Here is a 22743-nt window from a genome sequence, read left to right on the forward strand (position 1 = left end):
TACACTTAAGTGCAATCTCAGCTTATCATAACAAGCTAGGAGATGCGCCTCTCTCCACACAGCCTCTCGTCAGTAAATTCATGAGAGGCCTAACTCACATTAAACCTCCAGTTCATTCCCCAAGCATTCAATGGGACCTGAACGTAGTTTTAACCAAGCTTAAGCGTTCTCCATTTGAACCCATAAATACCTGTGACCTTAAATTCCTTACTTGGAAAACGGTATTTCTCATAGCCATTACATCAGCTAGAAGGGTCAGTGAACTACAAGCACTAGTAACTTACGAACCCTTCACGAAGTTCCTTCATGACAGAGTAGTCCTCCGTACACATCCAAAATTCCTTCCTAAGGTTGTCACGGAATTTCATTTGAACCAAACCATAGTTTTACCTACATTCTTTCCTAGGCCTCACTCTCACCAGGGAGAGAGAGCCTTACACACTTTGGACTGTAAACGTGCGTTATCTTTCTATTTAAACCGCACTGCAGCCCAAAGAAAATCAAATCAACTGTTTGTGTCCTATGATCCAAACAAACCAGGTAAGGCAGTGGGTAAGCATACTCTGTCAAACTGGCTAGCAGATTGCATACAATTTTGTTATGAAAAAGCAGGCCTTACTCTCCAAGGGCGAGTAAAAGCACATTCAGTCAGAGCAATGTCAACTTCAGTAGCACACCTTCGCTCTGTACCTATTCTGGACATTTGTAAAGCAGCAACATGGAGTTCTCTTCACACCTTTGCAGCTCACTACTGTCTAGACAAAGAAGGAAGACAAGATTCAGCATATGGACAATCCGTCTTAAAGAACTTGTTTCCAGTTTAATCCCAACTCCTTCTACATCCAACCTGCTGTGATTTCGACTGATTCATTTCAATAACAATACCTTACGGTCATTTCAGCACAAAATGAATCAGCCTCTAGCTTGCTAATCACCCATATGTGAGGACTAGCATCCTGCTTGTCCTGGGATAAAGCAATATTGCTTACCTTGTAATAGGTGTTATCCCAGGACAGCAGGATGTAGTCCTCACGAAACCCACCCGCCACCCCGCGGAGTTGGGTCCGATACGTTTTATTATTTTATTTTTGGCTAACGCTATTTGCTACAAACAAAGACTAAAGGGAGACCCCTGTGGCAGGGAATATCATGGCATGCTGGGCATGCTCAGTAGGCACTCTGGTGCCAGTCAAAAGTTTCATAGAAACTTTTACAGAAGTTTTCCGTACATAGGGCTCCATTACTGATGTCCAGGATGTAGTCCTCACATATGGGTATATGTGAGGACTACATCCTGCTGTCCTGGGATAACACCTATTACAAGGTAAGCAATATTGCTATATATATATATATATATATATATATACACATATACACAAGGAACAAAGGGAAGGCATTTAATTAGGAGGACATGGTGTGGAGAGTGTGAAGATTTTTCAGTTTAATTGTGCATTGATTGAAAAAAATACTTTTCTCCATTTGTTTTGAATGTGCTGCTTACTAACGTCATGGAGTGTTCCCTATTCTTTGTATATTTTGAAAGAGTAAATAAATGATTTATATATTTTATTCCACTTATGATTTTATAGATCTCTATCATAGCCCCCATCGGTTGTCTTTTTTTCCAAACTGAACAGCCTCGACTTTAGCTTTTCCTCATAGGAAGCCATTACATTCCCTTTATCATTTGTCTCCCTCCTCTGTACCTTTTCCAATGCAACTGTTATCATTTTTGAGATGTGATGACCAAAACTGCACACACTACTAGGGGTACGACCTCACCATGGAACAATAGAGAGGAATTATTAGGAATGGAGAATGTCATAATGCCTAACATTGTTTGCTTTTTTGACTACTGCTGCACACTGAGCTGAGGATTTCAAAGTATTGTCCACTATGAAATTCGGATCCTTTTCCTGGGTGGTAGCTCCTAATATGGAACCTAATATCGTGTAACTACAGCATGGGTTACTTTTCCCCATGTGCATCACTTTGCACTTGTACATTCAAATTTAATCTCTCATTTGAATACCTAGTCTTCAGTCTTGCAAGGTCTTCCTGCAATTTTTCATAATCCACTTGTTATTTAATGACTTGTAATAATTTTGTATCATCTAACAGATACACACAGAGGCAAACACTCTCTCTGACATGCATACAGAGGCAAACACTCTCAGGGCCTCTCACCTTCAGTCTCCATGGGATGAGCTCCATGGTAGCCTGAGTTACTGCTTCGGCCGCCGTAGGATGGGCTCTGCAGCAGCCCAGCTGGACTTCATTTTTGACCATCGTTTTAGGGGTAGAGTTAGGATATGGCTGTGGCAGGCATTTCCTGTGTGCTGCAAATCCTCCCCCTTTTCAGGAGCAGCATTTGAGGCAGAAGTTGTAAACTTAAAACTGCTACCTATGAGGTGGCTAACTAAGAACAGGGAGGTTCACAGCAGGCTGAGGAGATGGCAGTACAGGCCAGATTTCTCATGTGAGCTGTTGTTTGTGCACCAGAGAGCCGTATGAAGCTCATGAGATGCAGGTTTGCCACCCCAGAAAGAATTGTGGCACATTCAAGAACAGGAAACGAATTACATAAACATTAATGGTGCAAATATTCTGAGTAAAAAGTTGTGGTATTGCCATGCTTAGGAATGGGCCATTTGGGGACATTGCAGAAGCTAGAGGTGAGAACCAAGATGCTCTGTGACAACAAGGAGGTCGATCACAGGGACAAAGCCAGACTCCACCTCATGCTTCAAGGGGTATTATTGGACACAGGCAAATCATTGTAAGGATTAACAGAGATAACGGGAGCATGAATCCCACAATGCGGGCTCAGAAATCCACAATCAGGGACATCCAAGGAGTCCAAAACAGACGCCTTGGAAGTCACAGATTGCTTTGCAAAAAGAGAGAGAATCAAAGAAGGAAAAGAATTTGAGAGAGACAAGTAGCAAGACTAGGGGCTACACAAAATCTGGCAGTCCGGCTACTGAAGGACTTACATGCTGAGTAAACTGTACGGAAATGTAGAGGAGACAACCAAGGAAATAACCAGAGCACAAGAACCCAGTTGTACAGGGACAAGAAGGCTAGTAGCACAAGAAACTCCCAACACCCTTGACTCCCACCACAGACAGATGCAAGCAAGCAACAAGAGAAGAATGGAGAATCGAATGCTGAAAGCCAGTATCCACCAAGAATTGAAAAGTTTGTCCCTTGAAGACACCAGTAGCCATGACACCTGTTGAGAACATAGAGGATAATACAGTCAGAGAAGCTATTAGTGTGGAAATGTCTCCTAACTCAGAACATCCTTAAGCCCTTGATCCAGAAGGGGGGGGGGGGGGAGGGAAAGCAGGAGCTTGAGAATTGAGGGGAGCTGTGGCAGAGTTTGGGTATTGAAAGAGACTGGCAAATTTCTATAACTTTGGGCAAGTGTGTGCCACAAATGCCAGTGATCTCATCAGTCACCAATGTCCAAAACTGCACAGAAGCGGATGTTGTCTCAACCGGGAAGATAGTCTCCTCCCCCATCACCACTACCTCGACCTGTCTCTCCCAAAGCGAATATAGATAAATAAGACTGGCTGCCCTATTGTTAGATTGGCTACCCTTCTGTTTAGAAGCCTGCAGGATGCTCTCGGTGGTGGCAGCCAACTGGACAAAGGAAGAACAGTCTAGTATGGTGATATTTATTAAAATTCTGGGAGGTGTGATATCTGGGTAAACAGACTTAAGGACATCCCCGAGACAGGGAACATTCCTAGCCAGGCACCGGTCAATCATGGAGGGGCTTTGGACCCTCCAGGGGGATCCCACAATTTACTTGAAAACTAAATGGAATCTGCCACAGAACTTAGCAGCTGATTTATCTTTTCTCTGAATGCAAGTCTGAATTGTTCACCAGTTTATGGGGGGAGGGAATACCTCAAGCAGTTTAGCAATTAAGCGTTCAGTTTCTTCAGCTTGATTAGTGGCGTATAATACCAGAATAAACTTAACATTTTTTTTAAATCATGGGTTTAGAAGTATTTTGGCAAAAGTGAAACTAAATTGGCAGTGTTACATTAAAACATTGCATATTGACACAACTTAGTCTGCAGTTGGGTAATTCCCTGAGCAAAAGGAGGCAAATACTTTAGTATAGTAGCCATTCCCATGTGGGTCCAAGGCTTGTGCAAAGACTGGGTGGTCATTTGACAGGGATAGATGCAAAAGGATACATCTGCAACCCTAGGACCTTAAGGACTGAATTGACTGGAGATTTATCTTGCTCCCGGTACTGGTATGGGGATCTCCCGTAGAGCCTCCTGAAGTCTTAGGTCTAATATTTGGCAGTTTAACCTTGGGTCTAACTGTTCTATTTGGGGTATAAGGAGGCCACCTGGCAGAGCCCCTCCAGATGCATCTGTATCAGGAACTGCAAAATTTGGAACTCGGGATAAAGTTTGAAATAACATCTCTCATTAGGGACTGAGGAATCTGACACTAAAAACATCAGTAGCCTTTTTAGTTTCCTGCAGAACCTTTTTCTGTTTTTTCACCAATGCGTTCACCTCATTTTGCAATGACCTAGCCTAGGAGACTGCCTTCTGTTTCTCATCTTCAGCTTTAAACACAGACAGCACCAAAGAGCACTTGTATATAAATGGCATTGACTCTGGACTTTAAAATTTTGGTCTAAATTGAAGGATCCTTTCTCCTTGTTCTGTGCCCCACGTAGAAGGCAATTTACAGTATTTTTTCACATTAATGCTGTGATCACAGGACTTGCAAAATTTGTACAGGGAGTCCCTTTGGACTTCTCTTTTGTTTTCTTAGTTCACATAGACCCCATTTTGTTCTGGTACCATCACACCCACATGAACATCTCTGAAATACACATCAAAACTACCACCACAAAAAGACTTAGGACCCAGTAACCAGTCTGTTACGCAGAAGAGTTGCCAACATCAGTTTGGATTGGAGTCTCAAACCAATTTAACTCCCAAGAGTAGCCTAGTGGTTAGAGCAGTGGACTATGAACCAGGAGACCAGGGTTCAAGTCCCGCTGTCTCTCCTTGTGACCTTGGGCAAGTCACTTTACCCTCCATTGCCTCAGGTACAAACTTAGATTGTAAGCCTTCTGGGGATAGGGAAATACCTACAGTACTTTAATGTAATATTCTTTGAAGTGACAAAAACAGTCTCTCACAACTGAACCCCCCCCCCTCCCAAATCCTGGGGGCTCGCAGCCAGAATGCTAGACAAGAAGATCAACATGAGACCGTTCTGAAAGCAGGACCTAAAGATCACAGAGTGAAGTTTGCCCAAGGAAGGAGAACCTTTAGGCTAAGGCACATACGGGCCGATTCAGTAAAATTTGCGGGAGAGCCGGTGCTCCAGGAGAGCGCCCACTCTCCCGAATCGCACCCAGGGCGTGCGATTCTGTATTTAAATAAGGGCTCCCTATCGCCTCCTTATTGACAGATGCAGTGGCTGTCAGCAGGTTGGATAGCTGATGCTTAATTTTACCGGCGTTGGTTGTTGAACCCACTGAGCCCAGGCCGCGGGCAGATTTTTAATTTTTTTTTTTAAATTTTTTAGGGCCTCTGCACATTTTACTTTCTATATTGCGCGGGACTAACTAATAGGCTCATCAACATGCATTTGCATGTTGCGGGCGCTATTAGTTTTTGGGGGTTGGACACGCGTTTTCCTCGCGCTATTACCCCATACCGTATAAGGGGCAATATTAGCGCGTAGAAAACGCGCGTCTAGATGGGGGCGAACGGTGCGCTCAGCCTGAGCACACTGTACTGAATCGGCCTGATACATGAGAAAAGAAATAACAGGCATCAGTGCTCCTGAAAGAGTGGCCTGTGACCTGTCCAAAATAGGAGCTGTAGTGATCTAGAGGACAGGATAGGGAAGATAGTACAAAACAAGAGGCTGATAAACAGCACGATTATATGCAAAAAAGAGACGTTAACCAATGGTTGTCATTTATTGAGATATCCGAGATGGAGGTGGAATACATGCTAAAAAACATAAACCCAGCCCCACACAAAATCGACTCAATACCAACATTTGAACTTAAGAAATCAGCTAACACAGTCTCCCCTACATTAGCTAAGATCATAAACCTATCCCTAGAGGAAGGAACTATGCCAGATATACTGAAAGGAGCAATTATAAAACCAATCATAAAGAAAAAAAAACAGTGACCCCCTGATCCTGAACTACCACCCAGTATCAAATCTTCCCTTAATAGCTAAACTAATAGAAAAAAACAGTACTGAAACAGCTAGCTGAACACCTAGATAATAACATACTGTATCCATCTCAACATGGATTTCGAAAGCACTACAGCACTGAGACACTACTTCTCTCGCTAACAGATAACATTCTAAGAGGTTTTGATAGCGGTAAACATTACATTCTAATAATGCTAGACTTATCAGCAGCCTTCGGACACAGTAAACCATAAAATACTACTAAATAGACTAGAAGAAATCAGATTATACAGCAAAACAATAAACTGGTTCAGTTCATATCTGTTCCAAGTTCAGATCAACAACACATTATCAGAAAAAATCAATCTCAAAACAGGAGTACCGCAGGGATCAGCCCTGTCTGCAACCCTCTTTAACATATACATGCTGCCCTTATGCCATCTGCTTGCAGGACTAGGAATCATACATTACATTTATGCAGACGATATTCAACTAATTCTACCTATAGAGGACACATTAGAGAAAATGTTAAACCTAGCTAACATGTACCTAGACATTATAAAACTACTAAACCGAATGGAACTTGTGATTAATATTGAAAAAACAGAATTTCTACACTTAGAATGGAAAAATATTGAAATCATCCAACTCCAATAATCCTCAGACAACCAGAAAATTGAACTAGCTGAAAAAGTACGAAACCTTGGGATAATAATGGACCCTGAAATCAATCTAAAACAGCACATATCGCTAAAAGTAAAAGAAGGCTATGCAAAACTCATGGTACTCAGAAAACTAAAACCACTACTAACACTAGCTGATTTCAGAACAGTACTGCAGGCACTAGTTTTCTCCATCATGGACTACTGAAATGCTCTTCTACTAAGACTCCCGAATAGAACATCAAGGCCACTTCAAAACACAGCAGCTAGAATCCTAACCGGAAAAAGGAGGAGGGACCATATAACTGAAACCCTGGCGGAATTACATAGGATACATATTGAACACAGAATTAAATACAAAGCCCTATACACCACACATAAATTAATACATGATGAAAAATCAGACTGGCTAAACACAGCATTACGAGTACATGTCCCACACAGAAACCTTCGATCAGCAAATAAAGCACTCTTAACCATTCCTTCAGTAAAAACAGCAAGACTAACCCAAGTGAGAGAAAGGGCTTTATCTTTAGCAGGCCCCACACTTTGGAACACAATGCCTCTAGAGATCAGATTACAAAGAGAACTCAAAACATTTAAGAAAAGTTTAAAAACATGGCTTTTTAAACAAGCATTTTATAAAGAGACTGGAGAATAGAAAATATACAGGAATAGGCAGAAGAGCACTATTCTAAGAATGTGCAGTAAAATAGTCTATGAACTCTATCACTATAAACATATCACAATAAATATAATTGTAACACTATGAATATGAATTTTACCCATGAACAGTACCTTATAGGTACACCTGGTCACTAAACAATTGATTGTCTTTAACGATTTATTGTAACTGAACCTTTGGCGGCACCTGTTGAATGTACTATATAGTACGCATTTACCTACATTAATTTATGTGCCTACATGTAAACTGTTGCGACGATATAGAAAAGATTTTAAATAAAAATACAGTAAAACATTCTCTCGCCAACAAACGAGTATTGCAGCTAGACAGATTACAAAACAACATACAACTGTTGCCTGACAATCTTGACATGAGGCATACTCGGCTCTTTCGTTATGGGGCAATTTCATCAGTATAATTTTCAACAAGACCATAGGTGTATACATAGCCTGGTTTCCTCAGGTCTGTGTACAACCGGCGCTATCCCTCCTTCACTGATGCTCACTACTATGACCTCAGCTCTGTAAGCAGGCTGGCTCAATTCTTCAAAAGAAAGCCACTTGCCGTCTTGGGAGCCAGTGCCTAACTCCTTTCACTATCCAATCCAAATTACCTACTCATACCCTCTTAAGGAGAATGACATTGCATCTACTCACCTAGTCCACTTGCCAGTCGTGTTTTTACCTCACCATTTTGCCAGTCTCCTGACAGGATACTGACAAGTAGTCTGAGGTGAGACAATGGCTTTTCTAGAGCCAGCAGAGACCTATGGATGGGACTCTGAGAGACCCGGACCACTGATGGAAAAGGTTAGTGAATCAAGTCATGACACCGTAACTTTTAGAGTGCTGTTTAGAGGTTTGTTTATGTAAGTAATTAGCAACATGAACCAGTGAATAGGGTTTTCAAGAAAATTAACTTTTTTTTTTTTGTAAGGCTTTACAAAGAGAGCTGTCGGGGCAGCTGTGCTGCAAGACCTGACTTCAGTTGCATTCGGCATTACTTCCCCTTCAAATTTTTATACTGTACAAAAATGTACATTTATCAGCCTGTGGTTACTCAAATTGGTGTGTGTTGCCTTCGCACCCCTGGCTGTTACATAAACACACCCCTGGCTGATATTCTTTTAATTGGTTAGGGCTGTTTGCAACATGGTCTCTTGCTTAAGATGCTTTATTCCTGGGATAAGCAGCATGGAATGTATGTATCCCTTGGGAATCCTGCCAGGTATTTGTGACATGGAATGGCCACTCTTGTAGACAGGATAATGGGCTTGATGGACCTCTGGTCTGACCCAATTTGGCAAATATTATGTCCTTATGTTTGTTTTCTTCTGATTGGTTTTACCTTAAATCATCTTGGAGGTATACTTTTTCCACATTCGTGCTTAAAACTGATAGGCTTCTACATACTATACCATATTTAAACTCTGTTTTGTCTTTATCCCTAACATCTCTAATCTAATTTTAACTAGTATTTTCAAGTTTATTTCAGTTTAACCTTGCATGTGACTTGCTTATCTGCACATAATAGCTTCCCTTCCTCCATTTTAGTCTCGGTGTGTATCGCTGCAGGTGTGTGCACATTTTATATATAATTTGGTTCTTATCTGAACACCTATGTTCTTTCTAGGACTACATTTGCACAAAGGAGAATGGACTTTTCACTCCTTGGACTGTATGAGAACCCTGGCATATTTCCTAAAAAGGGCTCAACCTCATCAAGCTTCTCAACTGTTAGTGTTCTTTGATACAAATAGATTATTATGAATGGCAGTTGCCAAATAAACTCTGTCCAGCTGGCTAGTTGACTGTATAGCATACTGTTACTTGCCGGCTGGCTTACAAATTTCAGCTGGTTGAGAACCATTGTGACTTTAGCTCATCTCAGGGGTCACGTCTGTTGAAGGCATTTGCAAAGTTGCTACTTGGGCATTTGTTTCACACAGCATGTCCCAAGCAGACTTTGTTCAAGCCTCTGTGGCCTCTTCGCCGAGTTGTCCATTTGATGGAGCAGGGTTTTCTCTAAGTAATTGTTTTGCTATGCAACCCTTAGCTTGGGACTCTCCACGCATTGTGGCTAATTTGTCTGCTTATCAATGGAGAAAACAAATTTTCTTACTTGTAAATGGGGGTTCCCTGTCGACAGGTTGAATTAGCTATACTTAACGCTCCCAATCTCCCTGGATACTAAAGCTTGGGTGCTGGAAGAGACTGCTGGGCTTATGAGCCAGTGTGTGCCTGCAGATATTCTCAGGCATGCTGAGTAAAGTCTTTTACGGAGCTGTGAGAGGAGAGTCTGTGTTGATGTCCTTGTATGCTGTCACAGACGTGTTAAGACTAATTCATCCTGCTGTCTACAGAGGACCGTTTTACAGGTAAGCAAACTTGCTGTGTTTTGTGGTTTTTTCCTCACATTATCACTAGTATCTGCTTCTCTTCCATAGTTCTTCTAGATCTATAAGTAGCATCTGGGCCCAGGCATCATGCTTTGGTGTCCTGTAGAGCAGTGAATAGTGCTGCCTTTGATTTATCATTGTGATTCAGCTTTGTCATGTAACTTTTTTGTATGTTGTACTTATGTATGAAATAAACAAGTTTGGTGAACTACTTGGGCTAATGTTTTCTTTCTCTCTGCCTTTCAGTGTGTGGCTTTGGCTGAGGATTCAGAATGGGAGATAAGCCAATTTGGGAACAGATTGGATCAAGCTTTGTGCAGCATTACTACCAGTTGTTTGATTGTGACAGGACCCTATTAGGAGCAATATATGTAAGTACCCTTTTAAAGAGTGGGACTGGGGTGTCTGTTTCGTAGGAGTATTCTGTGCTGCATTCTTTTCTAGAGTCAAGTTTCAGATTTTGATATACTATTAGACTGGACTGATTTTGTCAGAATACACAAGGAAAGCAACAGTCTCATATCTTCCATGCTGAATTAAAATTTGTACCAAACTCAAAAATAAAGTGCCCGTGAGAATTTTTTTTATGCCCTAATAAATTCTGTATCAAACAGAGATGACTCTCCTATAATATTATAAATGACTTATAATCATGAAATTTGCTAACAACAAAATTTTAAAGGAAGAAGTGGAATGTTTCATAAATTTATTAAGGCATCACTGGATTGTGATGTCTTAAGTGATTTTAATCATGAACTTTCCACCTCCAACCTTTTTTTTTTTGAAATTTTGTTAAGTTTGCAAGTGCGCTTATAAAATCTCAAAGAGATTAATTCCTATGGTTGCATGTCTAAGTTGGATTGATAATACCGACTTATATAAGAAACATTTCAACAAAGTCCACCCGACAAGGCCTTGTTTCTGACCGTACCCAGTCTTTCTTCAGGGGATGTTATGGACTTAGAAAATAGTCGGAATTACTTATCTGAAAACAGTATTACTGCCGACTCTCGCTGGTAATTAATCTGCTTCTTCGGCATCGGTGTGTTAACTTTCACCAGATCCACTGCATTTCGGATATTATATTGACTGGTAAGTTCTTGGATCCAAACCTTTCATCTTACGGATGCCGGACTTGCAAACATCAGCGAGATGCAACACTAATCTCCACTCTTATTAACAGTTCATCCAAATTTTTGCGAGCCGATGATCGCTTCGCTGTTCTTCCGTGTAAGACGCTGAGTTACGTTCTCGGTAACACTCAAAGTTAGCTGAAAATTTTTTAAAGGGCTTCAAAACCACTCCTTCTTCCTCTGATTGACCAATGACTGTGAAAACGTGAATAAACGTTATGACGTATCGCCACTTAGATCAAAGTGCTCCACTCCAGTTCTTCATTAAGACCCTGTGGTGATTGTGTCTTGAGGGTGAATATCCAAAACGCTTCTCTACGATTTAGCATCATAACTCGATCACCCCCTCTAGGTGACTCCTGGATTTGATCGAGTATAGTCCATTTTTGAATGAATGATGTAAACAGTGTGTTACAATGGGAGCTTTGACGTTCTCAGTTGATATTCGGGACTTGTGTTCATTTAATCTAAGACGTATACATCTGGTGGTTCTGCCAATATATACCTGGGAGCATGGACAGATAATGGCATATATTAGGGCATAAAAAAAATTCTCACGGGCACTTTATTTTTGAGTTTGGTATATTATTGTTGCTGCACAAGTGTCCCCAAAAATTTTTTTGAGGTGTATAGATTTTTTGAATTAAAATTTGTAGCATAGGAATAGGGGAGTTAGTTGACCATAATGACTTTCCAGCTCCAGTTAGATGCGATTTCAAAAGACATGTGGCTAAGTATAAAGCTTAGATGTCTTTTGTTTTCAGTGGACAATTGTGAATTTGAATATTTTTAACATTGGATTTTACTGAATGCTCCACTAACAATGGCACAGCATTGCACCTTGAAATCTGAATCTGCTTATTCCATCAATATTAATGTTCTGGGGACCACTGAGATTGATTGAGGCATGAGGGGATGAAAAAGAGAGCAAGTTCCCCCTTCATGGTTTTAACTGGAAGTCAATTTGTCTACATTTTGGTTCTGATAACCACTGTATGAATCATTGATGCAGGAACAGGGAGGGGAAAAGAGTTGCAAATCTTTGAATTCCTAAGCGCATGTGCTTGTGAAGTGGAATTTTGTAGTAGGCTGCATGCCATGTGAATTGCGACATCATTAATTTGACAGGCAATGAGATGGTCTGCTTGTAATATGACTTGCCAGATTATTATTTCTATAGACCAGGGGTTCCCAGTCTTTTTGGGAGCATGGACTCCTTTTTGACCTCCAACAATTTTGTGGATCCGCACATGATTCTTTTTCATATTATCTGCAATTATGTGTAGTATATAGAAAAGTTAATGAAGTAATTGTACGCACACCAGACTCATTCATAATATAAAAACTTATTAAATGCTTACTGATATAAACAGAATACATATAACTACAGAGCACAGAAGTAAATGTGCAAGAATGTACTCATTTTCAGTAATTTATGGAGTGTAACTGCAGGCAGCCACACAGCTGGATCTGGAGTGATGGGGTTGAGGGGAATGGACTGGTGGAGGGAGAGAGAGACTGGTGGGGGATTGATGGGGGGACAGAGAGAACACTGGCAGGGCTGGACTGGGCTGGTGGAAGTGTGAGAGTGACTGGCAGGGGTGGAGTGAGAGAGAGAGACTTGTAGGGATGGACTGGTAGAGTGAGAGGGGATCTGGTTGGGATAGACTGTGGAGCAAAGACAGAGAATGATTGAACAGGAAACCAGAGCTTCATTCATGGCTTGAGTCATTCTCACCAGCTGCTTCCAGAAGTACTTACTGCCTGGGCTACATTTAGGCCAAACACTTGCTGTCTGTGCATAGCAAATTGTGCTGAGTAAACTGTTTACTGTTCCTCTTCCATAGATCATTTCTGTGGAACATATTCAGTGAAAAGACAGTGGGAGTAGAAAATAGGGACGAGGAGAAAAGTGAAAGTATTTTATCTAACGTAGGTTACCTTGAAATCTTCTTCCTCTTCTGCATGACTGGAGTATATAAATGACATTTTCCTGGTATGTTACTTTAAATGGAACTGTCTGGAATCTAATGATTTAACAGTGCTCACAAACCATAATCCACAGACTCTTGCCTGCAGAGTCTGGGCTTCAACCAGCATCATTTGTTTGAGCACATAATTTACCTCATATACTTTTCCAGTTTGTTAAAAACTTCTCATCACTTTATTCCAATAATGCTAATTTTTCACTTAAAATATCTTCCTCTAGTGCAAAAACACTATATACTATGGTTACTCAACTGACCCTTCTTCTCTAATACATTCAAAAAAAGTCTCAACTTATCTCTTAAGCGCTGCTCATTTTCCTATTTTAGTTGTGGTCCTTTTGATGTTGTGGAATCTGATGAAATTTTCTGTTATATTTTAGATTGATGCCTCATGTCTTACATGGGAAGGGCAGCAGTATCAGGGCAAAGCTGCTATTGTCGAGAAGCTATCAGTAAGTATAACACAGTTTGCATTTTTCTATTACACCAGCAGAATTGATTGTGGAAGTGAGAATTGTTGCTGAATAATCACGGGTAAACCAACCCTTATCTCTAGTTCAGACACCCATATTACCAGGTGTCGGCGCTTCTCGGTTGAGTGCCCTGGCAGTCTCCAGCTAGAAACCATATCAACCAATCCGAGTAATCAAGTTAATCAAATTAACCAAATTAATCAAAATTATCCAAACACACACACATCCATAATTGCTTTTCGAGGAGAAAACTGAGGATCAGAGCCTCGTGCATGGGTATATTTCAGGGGTGGGCAATTAATTTTCCCATGGGGCCGCATGAGAAATTGGGATGGTTTTAGAGGGCCGGACTAATATAATTAACTCAGTTCTCAATAGCCCTACTTATGAAAAGACAGCAGTTTACCACCAATGCATGTCCTCTGAGAAAACACAACAAATAAGACCGATACAAACGCTTACATGCTAGCAAAATATCTCATCTCGGTAACAGACACAGAACCGACCTAACATACTCCCAGGATCTGTAGTAATGCACATAAACTAATCCGCACACAGTTACACCTGTATTATGGAATACACTCAAACAGGAGCAACCCTATCTATGAAAAGGCAACACTACAAATATTAAATCAGGTCCTAAAATCCAATACACCTCTTATTATTCTTTTTATTCTTATTATTCTTTTTGTAACGCTGCCTGTTTGACTCTCCTCTCCCCCTCACCACCATCAACCTCGCCCTGGAAACTATCACCGTTTGTACCCGGTTCCCACCACCCCCACCTCCCCCCGCCTCCCCTCCCTCCCCCCCCCCTTAATCATTCTTATGTGCACCTGCCCCTGTCCTACTGTAAATAAGTTTCATATACCAAATATCTCAAATGCACATGCCAACTAACCTTGTATATTGGTTCTTTTTGTAACGCTGCCTGTTTGATTCTCCTCTCCTCTTCTTTGTATATCACCCAGTTAACCCCTCCCCTGTTCATTGTAATTTCCTTTCCTCTCTCAGTTATTTGTAAACCGACATGATGTGTCCTACGAATGCCGGTATAAAAAAGTTTTTAAATAAAGTTTTTAAATAAATAAATAAATAAACATTAGGAAAACAGAACTAGCAAGCACTATAGATCCCCACACAGAAATAATTGTAAAACTATACTAATAAGCAGAATAAATGTTTCAAAACGGCTATGAACAGAATAACATCCAACAATTAAAAACTCATAAAAACTATTAAACATTCTCCAAACACCAATAAAATATTTCAAAAAAGCAGACATCACACAATTAAAATGGCAGTCAAGAAAAATAAACTTAAAGCCACCTTTACTTACCCCCTCCAGCAGCTCTCCTACTCCCCTTCCCTGCAGGCCGTGGCACACACCAGAAGCAGCAGTAGAAGCTAAGCTCTATACTTATGGTCCTCTTCCTTAGTGCCCATGTCTCTCACACACACACACCATACCAGTCATGCCCCCATGACCAGTTTCTGTCTCTCACACACCAATCATCTCCCAAACAGTCTTTGGCACACACACACCAGTCACCTTCCTGAACAGTTTCTCTCATGCCATACACACACAGGCTTCCCACTCCCGTGTTCTACTTACATATATGGTCTTCTCACTCTCATAATCACTTTCTCTGTGTCTCTCTCTCATACACACACTCACCAGTCTCTCACTCCCATGCTTGTTCTCTCCACATGCACAGGCTTCTCATTCCCAAAATCACTTTCTTTCTCTCTCTCACACACACACACACACACACACACACACACACACACACACGTCTCTCACTCCCATGTTCTCTTTCAGATATACAGGCTTCTCCCTCCCATGATGTGTCTCACACACACCCGGGTTTCTCACTCCCATGCTCACTCTTCACATGCACAGGCCTCTCATTCCCATAATCACTTTTTCTCTCTCACACACACACACCAGTCACCTGATCTCACTCATGCATACACACACACACAGGCTTCCCACTCCCAAGTTCTCTTTCAGATATACAGGCTTCTCCCTCCCATGCTGTCTCACACACACCCAGGTTTCTCATTCTCATGCTCACTCTCTTCACATGCACAGGCTTCTCATTCCCATAATCACTTTCTCTCTGTTACACACACACCAGTCTCTCTCATTTCCATGCTCACTCTCCACGTGCACAGGCTTCTCATTCCCTGAATCACATTCTCTCACATTCACACACACCAGTCTTTTTCTCTCTCACACACAGTCACCTTACCAAGCAGTCTCTCTCTCTCATGCATGCACACACACCCAGGTTTCTCACTCCCACAACTCCAGGCTTCTTACGCTCATGCTTTCCCACATACCCAGACTTCTCACTTCCATGCTTTTTCTCTCACACACACACACACACACATCAGTCACCTCCCTGACTAATGTCTCACATTCTCACATACACATCAGTCATCTCCCTGAGCAATCACTTTCATTGTCTCTCACATACACACACACACACACATCAGCTCTCTGACCAGTTTCTCTCACTCACACACATGCTCTCAATCACATGCAGGCTGGCTGCTTCTCACTCTCTCTTACTCACTTCCTCTCCCCCCCCCCCCCCCCCCCCGAGCACAAATGGGAGCTGCAGCCTCCTCCTCCTCCAGCCCCCGCAGGCCAAGAAAGAAGAATCCCATCGGCCGCGGGAGGCTCATGCTGCTGACTCCTTTCTCGATTACCGGCTGCTTTAATTGCTCGGGGACCGACGCTGCAGCCGATGCGGCACGGCTCTTTCTCCTTCCCGCGCACCGCTCCGTGTATCACTTCCTGTTCCGGGTCACGGGAGGGGGGTGCAGGCGCGGGAAGAAGAAAAGGCCAGCCGCGGGTGCCACACTTCTAACACCGCTGCCGTTACCACTGGGCTTGAACGTGCTGACAGCCCAGCGGCAACGGCAGCGGGAGAGACCGGGAGACCGCGGACCGGCAAAAAACTCCCGTGGACCGGTGGTTGGGGACCCCTGAAAAAAGACCACGAAAGGCGGAACTGTGACATACCGGTATGTAGGAAAGAAACTCGAGCGAAGGCACGCTGCCCGATTGGCCGGTGCTGGGCAAGGCTTGCCCAGCACCGGCCAATCGGACAGCGTGCCTTCGCTCGAGTCACTCCCTCCCCCCACCGGACGCTGTAAAAAAAAAAAACAAAACAGTTCATTCTCCGCTCCCTCGCTCCCCGATTGGCCGGCAGCAGTTCATTCTCCGCTCCCTCGCTCCCCGATTGGCCGGCAGCAGTTCATTCTCCGCCCCCTCGCTCCCCGATTGGCCGGCAGCAGTTCATTCTCCGCTCCCTCGCTCCCCGATTGGCCGGCAGCAGTTCATTCTCCGCTCCCTCGCTCCCCGATTGGCCGGCAGCAGTTCATTCTCCGCTCCCTCGCTCCCCGATTGGCCGGCCAATCGGGGAGCGAGGGAGCGGAGAATGAACTGCTGCCTTCCCTCTGCAAGGGAAGGCAGCAGTGCCTCATTCCCCGTCTGCTCTCAGCAGTAGGTGGGCCGGATTCAGCCCGCGGGCCGCCCCTTGCCCAGGTCTGGTATATGTAGTGCTGATGTCAGATGGAAATCTGACTCCGTCTCCATCTGCTATCAGGAGCACACTATACCCATTGGTCCTGAGTCCATCTGTCTACACTAAAGAAAATGAAATTATCAGGTTAGTAATTTCTACATTTTATGGAGAGTCAGCAAACCTCATTTTCCAGACCAAATAAAATGTCAGTTGCTTAGCAGGGAATGCCTCAGGCTGGGATAGGGCAGCCTGAATTAACCGGGGATTCCTAGTGTGCTGTAGTGTATGCTTGCAGAACAAAGACTAGATTAGTGTTAGGGTTGGATAAGGATAGTTTAATGGCACTAATCCCTTAGAGCATTGCTTCTCAACCCAGACCTTGGGGCACATCTAGCCAATCAGGTTTTCAGGATATCCACAATGAATGTACATTAGATTGATGTGCATACAATGGACTGGGTTGAGAAGCACTGCCTTAGAGCAGGGGTTTCCAACTTTTTGGGGAACAAGAACCCCTTTTCAACTTCCAAAAATTTTGCAGGCCCCCACATGCCTCTCTAATTTTTTCATGCAGTTAAATGCCATACAGAAAACTGATTAATACCAAATAGTAATATGCATTCAGTATCACTTGTAATGTATAAAAGTTAATATTTAATAAGGAATGGTTTCTAATAAAGATAATTATATAAAAAAAAGAATGGTTTCCATTGTGTGCTTTCTCCTTCCCTCCCCTTATAGCCCCTTCATGAATGCTACTCCCCACCTCCACCATGGCCCCTTCCCATGTATCTTCTTTCCTGCTCTGCTTCCCTCCATCTACAGACCCTTCCTAAGTGCTCTCCATCTCTAGTCCCTTCTCTGGTTCTGTTTCTCCTGCCTTTCTCCTGTGACCCCCTTACTGAGTGCTCACCCTGCTGCCCTCTCCTCTCCACAAGTGCCTTTCCTCCTGTCCTGCTTGCTCTTATCTAATGGTTTCTCTTCTATCCTTCCTGTGTCTCCTCTGGTCCTCCCTCTCAAGGCCTCTTCCTGAGTGCTTTCCCTTCTGCGCATCTTCCTCCATGGCCCTTTCCCAAGTGCCTTGCCTCTTGTCCTCTTCCCCTTGTAGTTCCTTACCTGGTCCTCTTCCCCTTTCCTCTCTATGTAGCCCCATCCCAAGTGTTCTATTTATTTGGCTTTATTAACCACCTTTTTGAATGAGAAATTCACCCAAGGCGGGGCACAACATATTCAATAGGTAACACATAGGACAATATTTAGAAGACTGTTAATGTTCAAGTTATCCGGCTAAAGTTAGCCAGATAACTTGTCCTAGATATTTAGTGGGTTAAATGTCCCACTGAATATTCCTTATTAAAGTTATCTGGCTACCTGTAGCCAGATAACTTTAAACCAAACAGCCAAATTTTAAATGTCAATTTAGGTCTAAGGTTATCTGGTCAAAAGCTATTTGGTTAAGTGGCGATCCTATAAGAAAAAGCGCAAATCTCTCCATGGGCCCCCCGGCCCGATTTCCGCCCCACTACCACAGATCCCCTCAAACTCCTCTAAATAATAATAAAAAAAAAAAAATTGTTGGCTCCAGGACTCTGCCCCCTCCCATTCTTCCTGGTAAAAACTACGCACCCGGTACCTGAATGTTCATCCTGTTTCGAAATCTGGGATCACAGTGCACAGCGATCCCAGGTATTTCCAGCATTGCTGTAGTAAAAATGCTGGAAGCATAAGCTATTATCATAAACTTATGCATCCAGCACTATTATTTAGGACAATGCTGGAAATACCTGGGATCGTTATGTTCCGTGATTCTGGGTTTCAAAACGGGGTGAACGTTTGGGTACTGGGTGGGTGGGAGGGATTCGGGGTACAGTGGCAGCTTGGGAGGTGCTATGGAGGGTGGCAAGGAGCCAATATAATTTTTTAATTTTTACTGAGGGGGAGGGCTGGGGTCCAAGCTCCAAAATTTGATTTCTTTTTTGCATTTAGAGGAATTTGAGGGGGGGGGGTCCTCCTTGGGCAGCCAGGGGTTTTGCTATTTGGTGGTGGGGTGGGAATCATGCTGGGAAGCCTGTAGAGAAATTTGTGTGTTTTTCTTACAGATTCACCATTAACAGATATCTTTTGAAGATATCCCGGTAAATGTAAGCTTATCCAGCCGCACAAGACTGGATGCCTTTAGACCTGTTCTGAAGCAGGTCTAAAGTCATCTGGCTAACTTAGTCAGGTATAACGGATATTCGGCTAAGTTAGCTGGATTCTCCTAGGACAAGCAGGATGATGGTGACATCGGATGGAGCCTGGCATGGAAAACTTATGTCAAAGTTTCTGCAACTTTGTGCAAATTGAGCATGCCCAGCGTACCTAAACCATGCATCCATGTTGGGGTCTCTCTTAAGTCTCTCTCTTTTTTTTTTTTTTTTTTTCTGCAGAGCTTTTGCCTTGTGGTTAAGTGAGCACTTGGCTTTTCTTCAGGAAATTGCCCTGGAAAAGATTTTCACCGATTTTAGTTTGTGTTTTGCGCATTACATCGATGCCAGGTCCCCCTCTGTTCCCCTTAGATTTCTCAGTCAGGCTTTTTGGCTGTTCGTTAAGTTTCTTTTCACTTCTGTTTTCTCCCCCCCCTCATGTTGGCGGTGCCTCGGTGCCTGCCGGTGTGGCTGCCTGCCATCACGGTCTCTCGGTTTTTCCCCTTTTCGTTTGTCATGGCTTCATCTGGTTTCAGTCTATGCCGTCAGTGACCGAGGACCATGTCCATCATGGATCCTCACAAGGTGTGTCTTCTCTGCCTGGGGGCATCGCATGAAGTCTGGGATTTCCGCTTGTGCGCCCAGATGACCCCTAAGGTACGTTTGCTCTCAACTTGATAAGATGGAGAAACTCTTTGGATTGAGGAAGTCTGTGCCTTTGAGCTTCTGCATTGGTGGCATCTGCATTAATGGACCTTGGAGCCGCACCAATGGATACCGAACCATCAACACTGGTGGGGCCGTCGGTTCTGTTGATGTCGCCAGTGGATAGGGGTGCCAGGGACCGGCCCCTGTCAGTGTCTTCCAGGTCGAAGGCATCAGGTTAGTCATTGACTTCGGCACTGGGGAAAGACCGGGCTGAGCACTGAGGGAGCATTGGCACCGGTCACCTTCGATGCACGGTGCCATGTTCAGAAAGGCACCAGCTCATGCTGCGATGCTACCGAAGTGATCCTGCAGTAAGGAGTGCCCATCCTACATCGATGCTGGGATTCCTCGACTGCCTCCACTAGTCCTGGTGCCAGTCGCTGATCCACCTCTGGGATCCGAGGAGGATCTGGCCACCCCTCCTCCTGCCTCTCAGTTGGGTTTGGCATTGGTAACTTTTGAGGAGGAGTTGGAGCGCAAAGTCCAGCTGGCAATGTAACAGGCATTGCAGGGCATCGAGCTGGTAGCACAGACTGTGCCAATGCCTGCGCTTCCCCTGCTGGAACAGCTCAATGTGCTCATCAGTGTGTTACCGACCCAGTTGGCATCAGATCCCGGGAGACCATCGATGCCCACAGGGGCACCGATGCTCCCCCCCGTGGTGCTTGTTGCCGGTTTCTCCATTGAGGCCGGCAGTCACACCAAGGTCTGTAGCCCCAGGCTCAGCTTTGCCGGCGCCTGTGCCGCCAGTACCCATGCCTCTGTATGAAGGCTGAGCACTTAGGGGCACATACCCTGTGAATTAGTGTGAGGATGAGGCCTCGTATGACCCCTGGGGAGATGACACTACAGAATCCTTCTCTGAGAACTCGAAGTGTCTCCCTTCAGAGTCTTCTCCAGAGGAACGAAGGAGTTCAGTGAAGGACTTGACCTTCGAAGGTTTGTGCGGGCAATGACAGAGGCCATCCCTTTTCAGTTGATGATGGAGGAGGATGCCAGGCATAGGATACTGGAAATCCTCCAGTTCATGGAGACTTCTAAAGAGATTGTGGAAGTCCTGGTGCATGAGACCTTTAAGGAGTTGCTGCTGAGGATTTGGGAACACCCTCACACGATACCTCTTGTAAACAGGAAGGTGGATGGGGTTTACCTTGTCCAACAGGCTACTGGATTCGAGAAGCATCAGCTGTCTCACCAATCGGTGGTGGTCAAATCCGCTCTCAAGAAGGCCAAGCGCGCTCTGACCCATGCCTCTGTGCCCCCAGGAAGGATCACAGAGCAATGGATGCTCTTGGGAAGAAAGTATTCCAGGGGACCCTGCTCATTGCCTCTTACCAGTTCTTCATATGCCAATACTTGCACAGCCTCTGGAAGCAGGAGTAGGAGGTGGCCAAGCAGTTGCCTCAACAGCAGCAAGACACCTTCTTATCGCTGGTGCATCAGGGCCTGGAGTGTGGAAAACACAAGGTTGGTTCAACCTACGATGTTTTCGAGACTGCATCGAGAGTCTCTGCAGAATGGCATGGCTGTAGACCTCCGATCTCCAACCTGAGGTACAAGACAGACTCATTGACTTTCTGTGTACAGGAGAGAATCTCTTCAGAGATAAGATGTGTGATGTGGTGGCCCAGTTGCGGGATCATCATGAGACCCTCCAACATCACCAGCACTTCAGACCCACCCTCCTCAGCCAGAAGGGTCTGCAAGGCAGGGTCAGAGGAAGTCTTTCTACCACCAGAGGAAGTACTATCTTCTGGCCCCTCACTCCCGTTTGCAGAGGATGAGCTCCTGCAGCTGTCCCAGGCAGCAGGGAGCTTCAAAGCCCCAACTGGGACCCCAGCCAATTCCCATGATAGAGTTTGAACTGGATCGTAGGGAGCATAAGCCAACCACCTTTACCTGAGATGTTGGACCTCCTGGTTGGGGGCAGGCTTACGGTTCATTGTGGATTGGTGGCCCAGTATAATCTCGGACCAGTGGGCTCTGTCTGTCGTCCATCAAGGGTACCAAGTGAACCTAATGGGTGTCCTGCCAGATTGTCCTCCGTGCCTATTTTGGAGGTCAATAGTACATCAGGAGGTACTGTTAAGGGAGCTCTCCTCCCTCTTAACAGTCAGAGGGGTTGCACCTGTCCCATCAAGGCAAAGAGGGCAGGATTTCTACTTCCGGTACTTTCTGATTCCAAAGAGAATAGGGGAACTCGTCCCATCCTAGACTTGAGGGCCTTGAGCAAGTTTCTCAAAAAAGAAAAGTTTAAGATGGTTCCCTGGGCACCCTTTTTTCCCCTCCTGAAAAAAGGGGACTAGCTATGCTCTTTCGATTTAAAGTACGCACACACTCACATTGAGATCTTCTCAAATCACAGGAAGAATCTCAGATTTATGGTGGGGAAAACAGCACTTCCACTACAGAGTATTGCTGTTCAGCCTAGCATTGGCCCCACATGTCTTTACAAAATGCCTGGCCATAGTGGGGGTGCACCTCTATAGGCTACGAGTGCATGTTTTCCCTTACTTGGACGATTGGCTGGTCAAGAGCTCCTTTAGGGTGGGGCCAGTCGGTCCATGTGTTTGACTGCCCGGGTGTTGGAGTCACTAGAGTTCATCATCAACTACCCGAAGTCCCACCTCATCCTTTCACCTCGATTGGACTTCATAGGAGGCCTGCTAGACACGGCTTAGGCAGGAGCCTTCCTGCTGCGATCCAGGGCGTTCACTTTGTTGTCCATAGCGGTGGTGATTCAACAGAGCCAGCAGGTTTCA

General features: G+C 44.2%; 1 protein-coding gene across 6 annotated transcripts in view; it reads left to right on the forward strand.

Moving 5' to 3' along the window:
* Nucleotides 1-22743, forward strand: part of NUTF2 (nuclear transport factor 2) — a 147644-nt gene that overhangs the window by 60167 nt on the left and 64734 nt on the right. For 5 of the 6 annotated variants that reach the window (XM_029608830.1, XM_029608831.1, XM_029608827.1 and 2 more), the window contains 2 exons: nucleotides 10201-10325; nucleotides 13456-13527. In XM_029608830.1, the coding sequence (XP_029464690.1) occupies nucleotides 10227-10325; nucleotides 13456-13527 (171 nt within the window). In that variant the 5' untranslated portion in view covers nucleotides 10201-10226. Of the gene's footprint in view, nucleotides 1-9271; nucleotides 9292-10200; nucleotides 10326-13455; nucleotides 13528-22743 lie in introns of those variants that run through there. The other variant, XM_029608829.1, reaches the window with a different exon arrangement.

This window comes from Rhinatrema bivittatum, chromosome 7, assembly GCF_901001135.1.
Source record: "Rhinatrema bivittatum chromosome 7, aRhiBiv1.1, whole genome shotgun sequence".
Lineage (NCBI taxonomy): Eukaryota > Metazoa > Chordata > Amphibia > Gymnophiona > Rhinatrematidae > Rhinatrema > Rhinatrema bivittatum.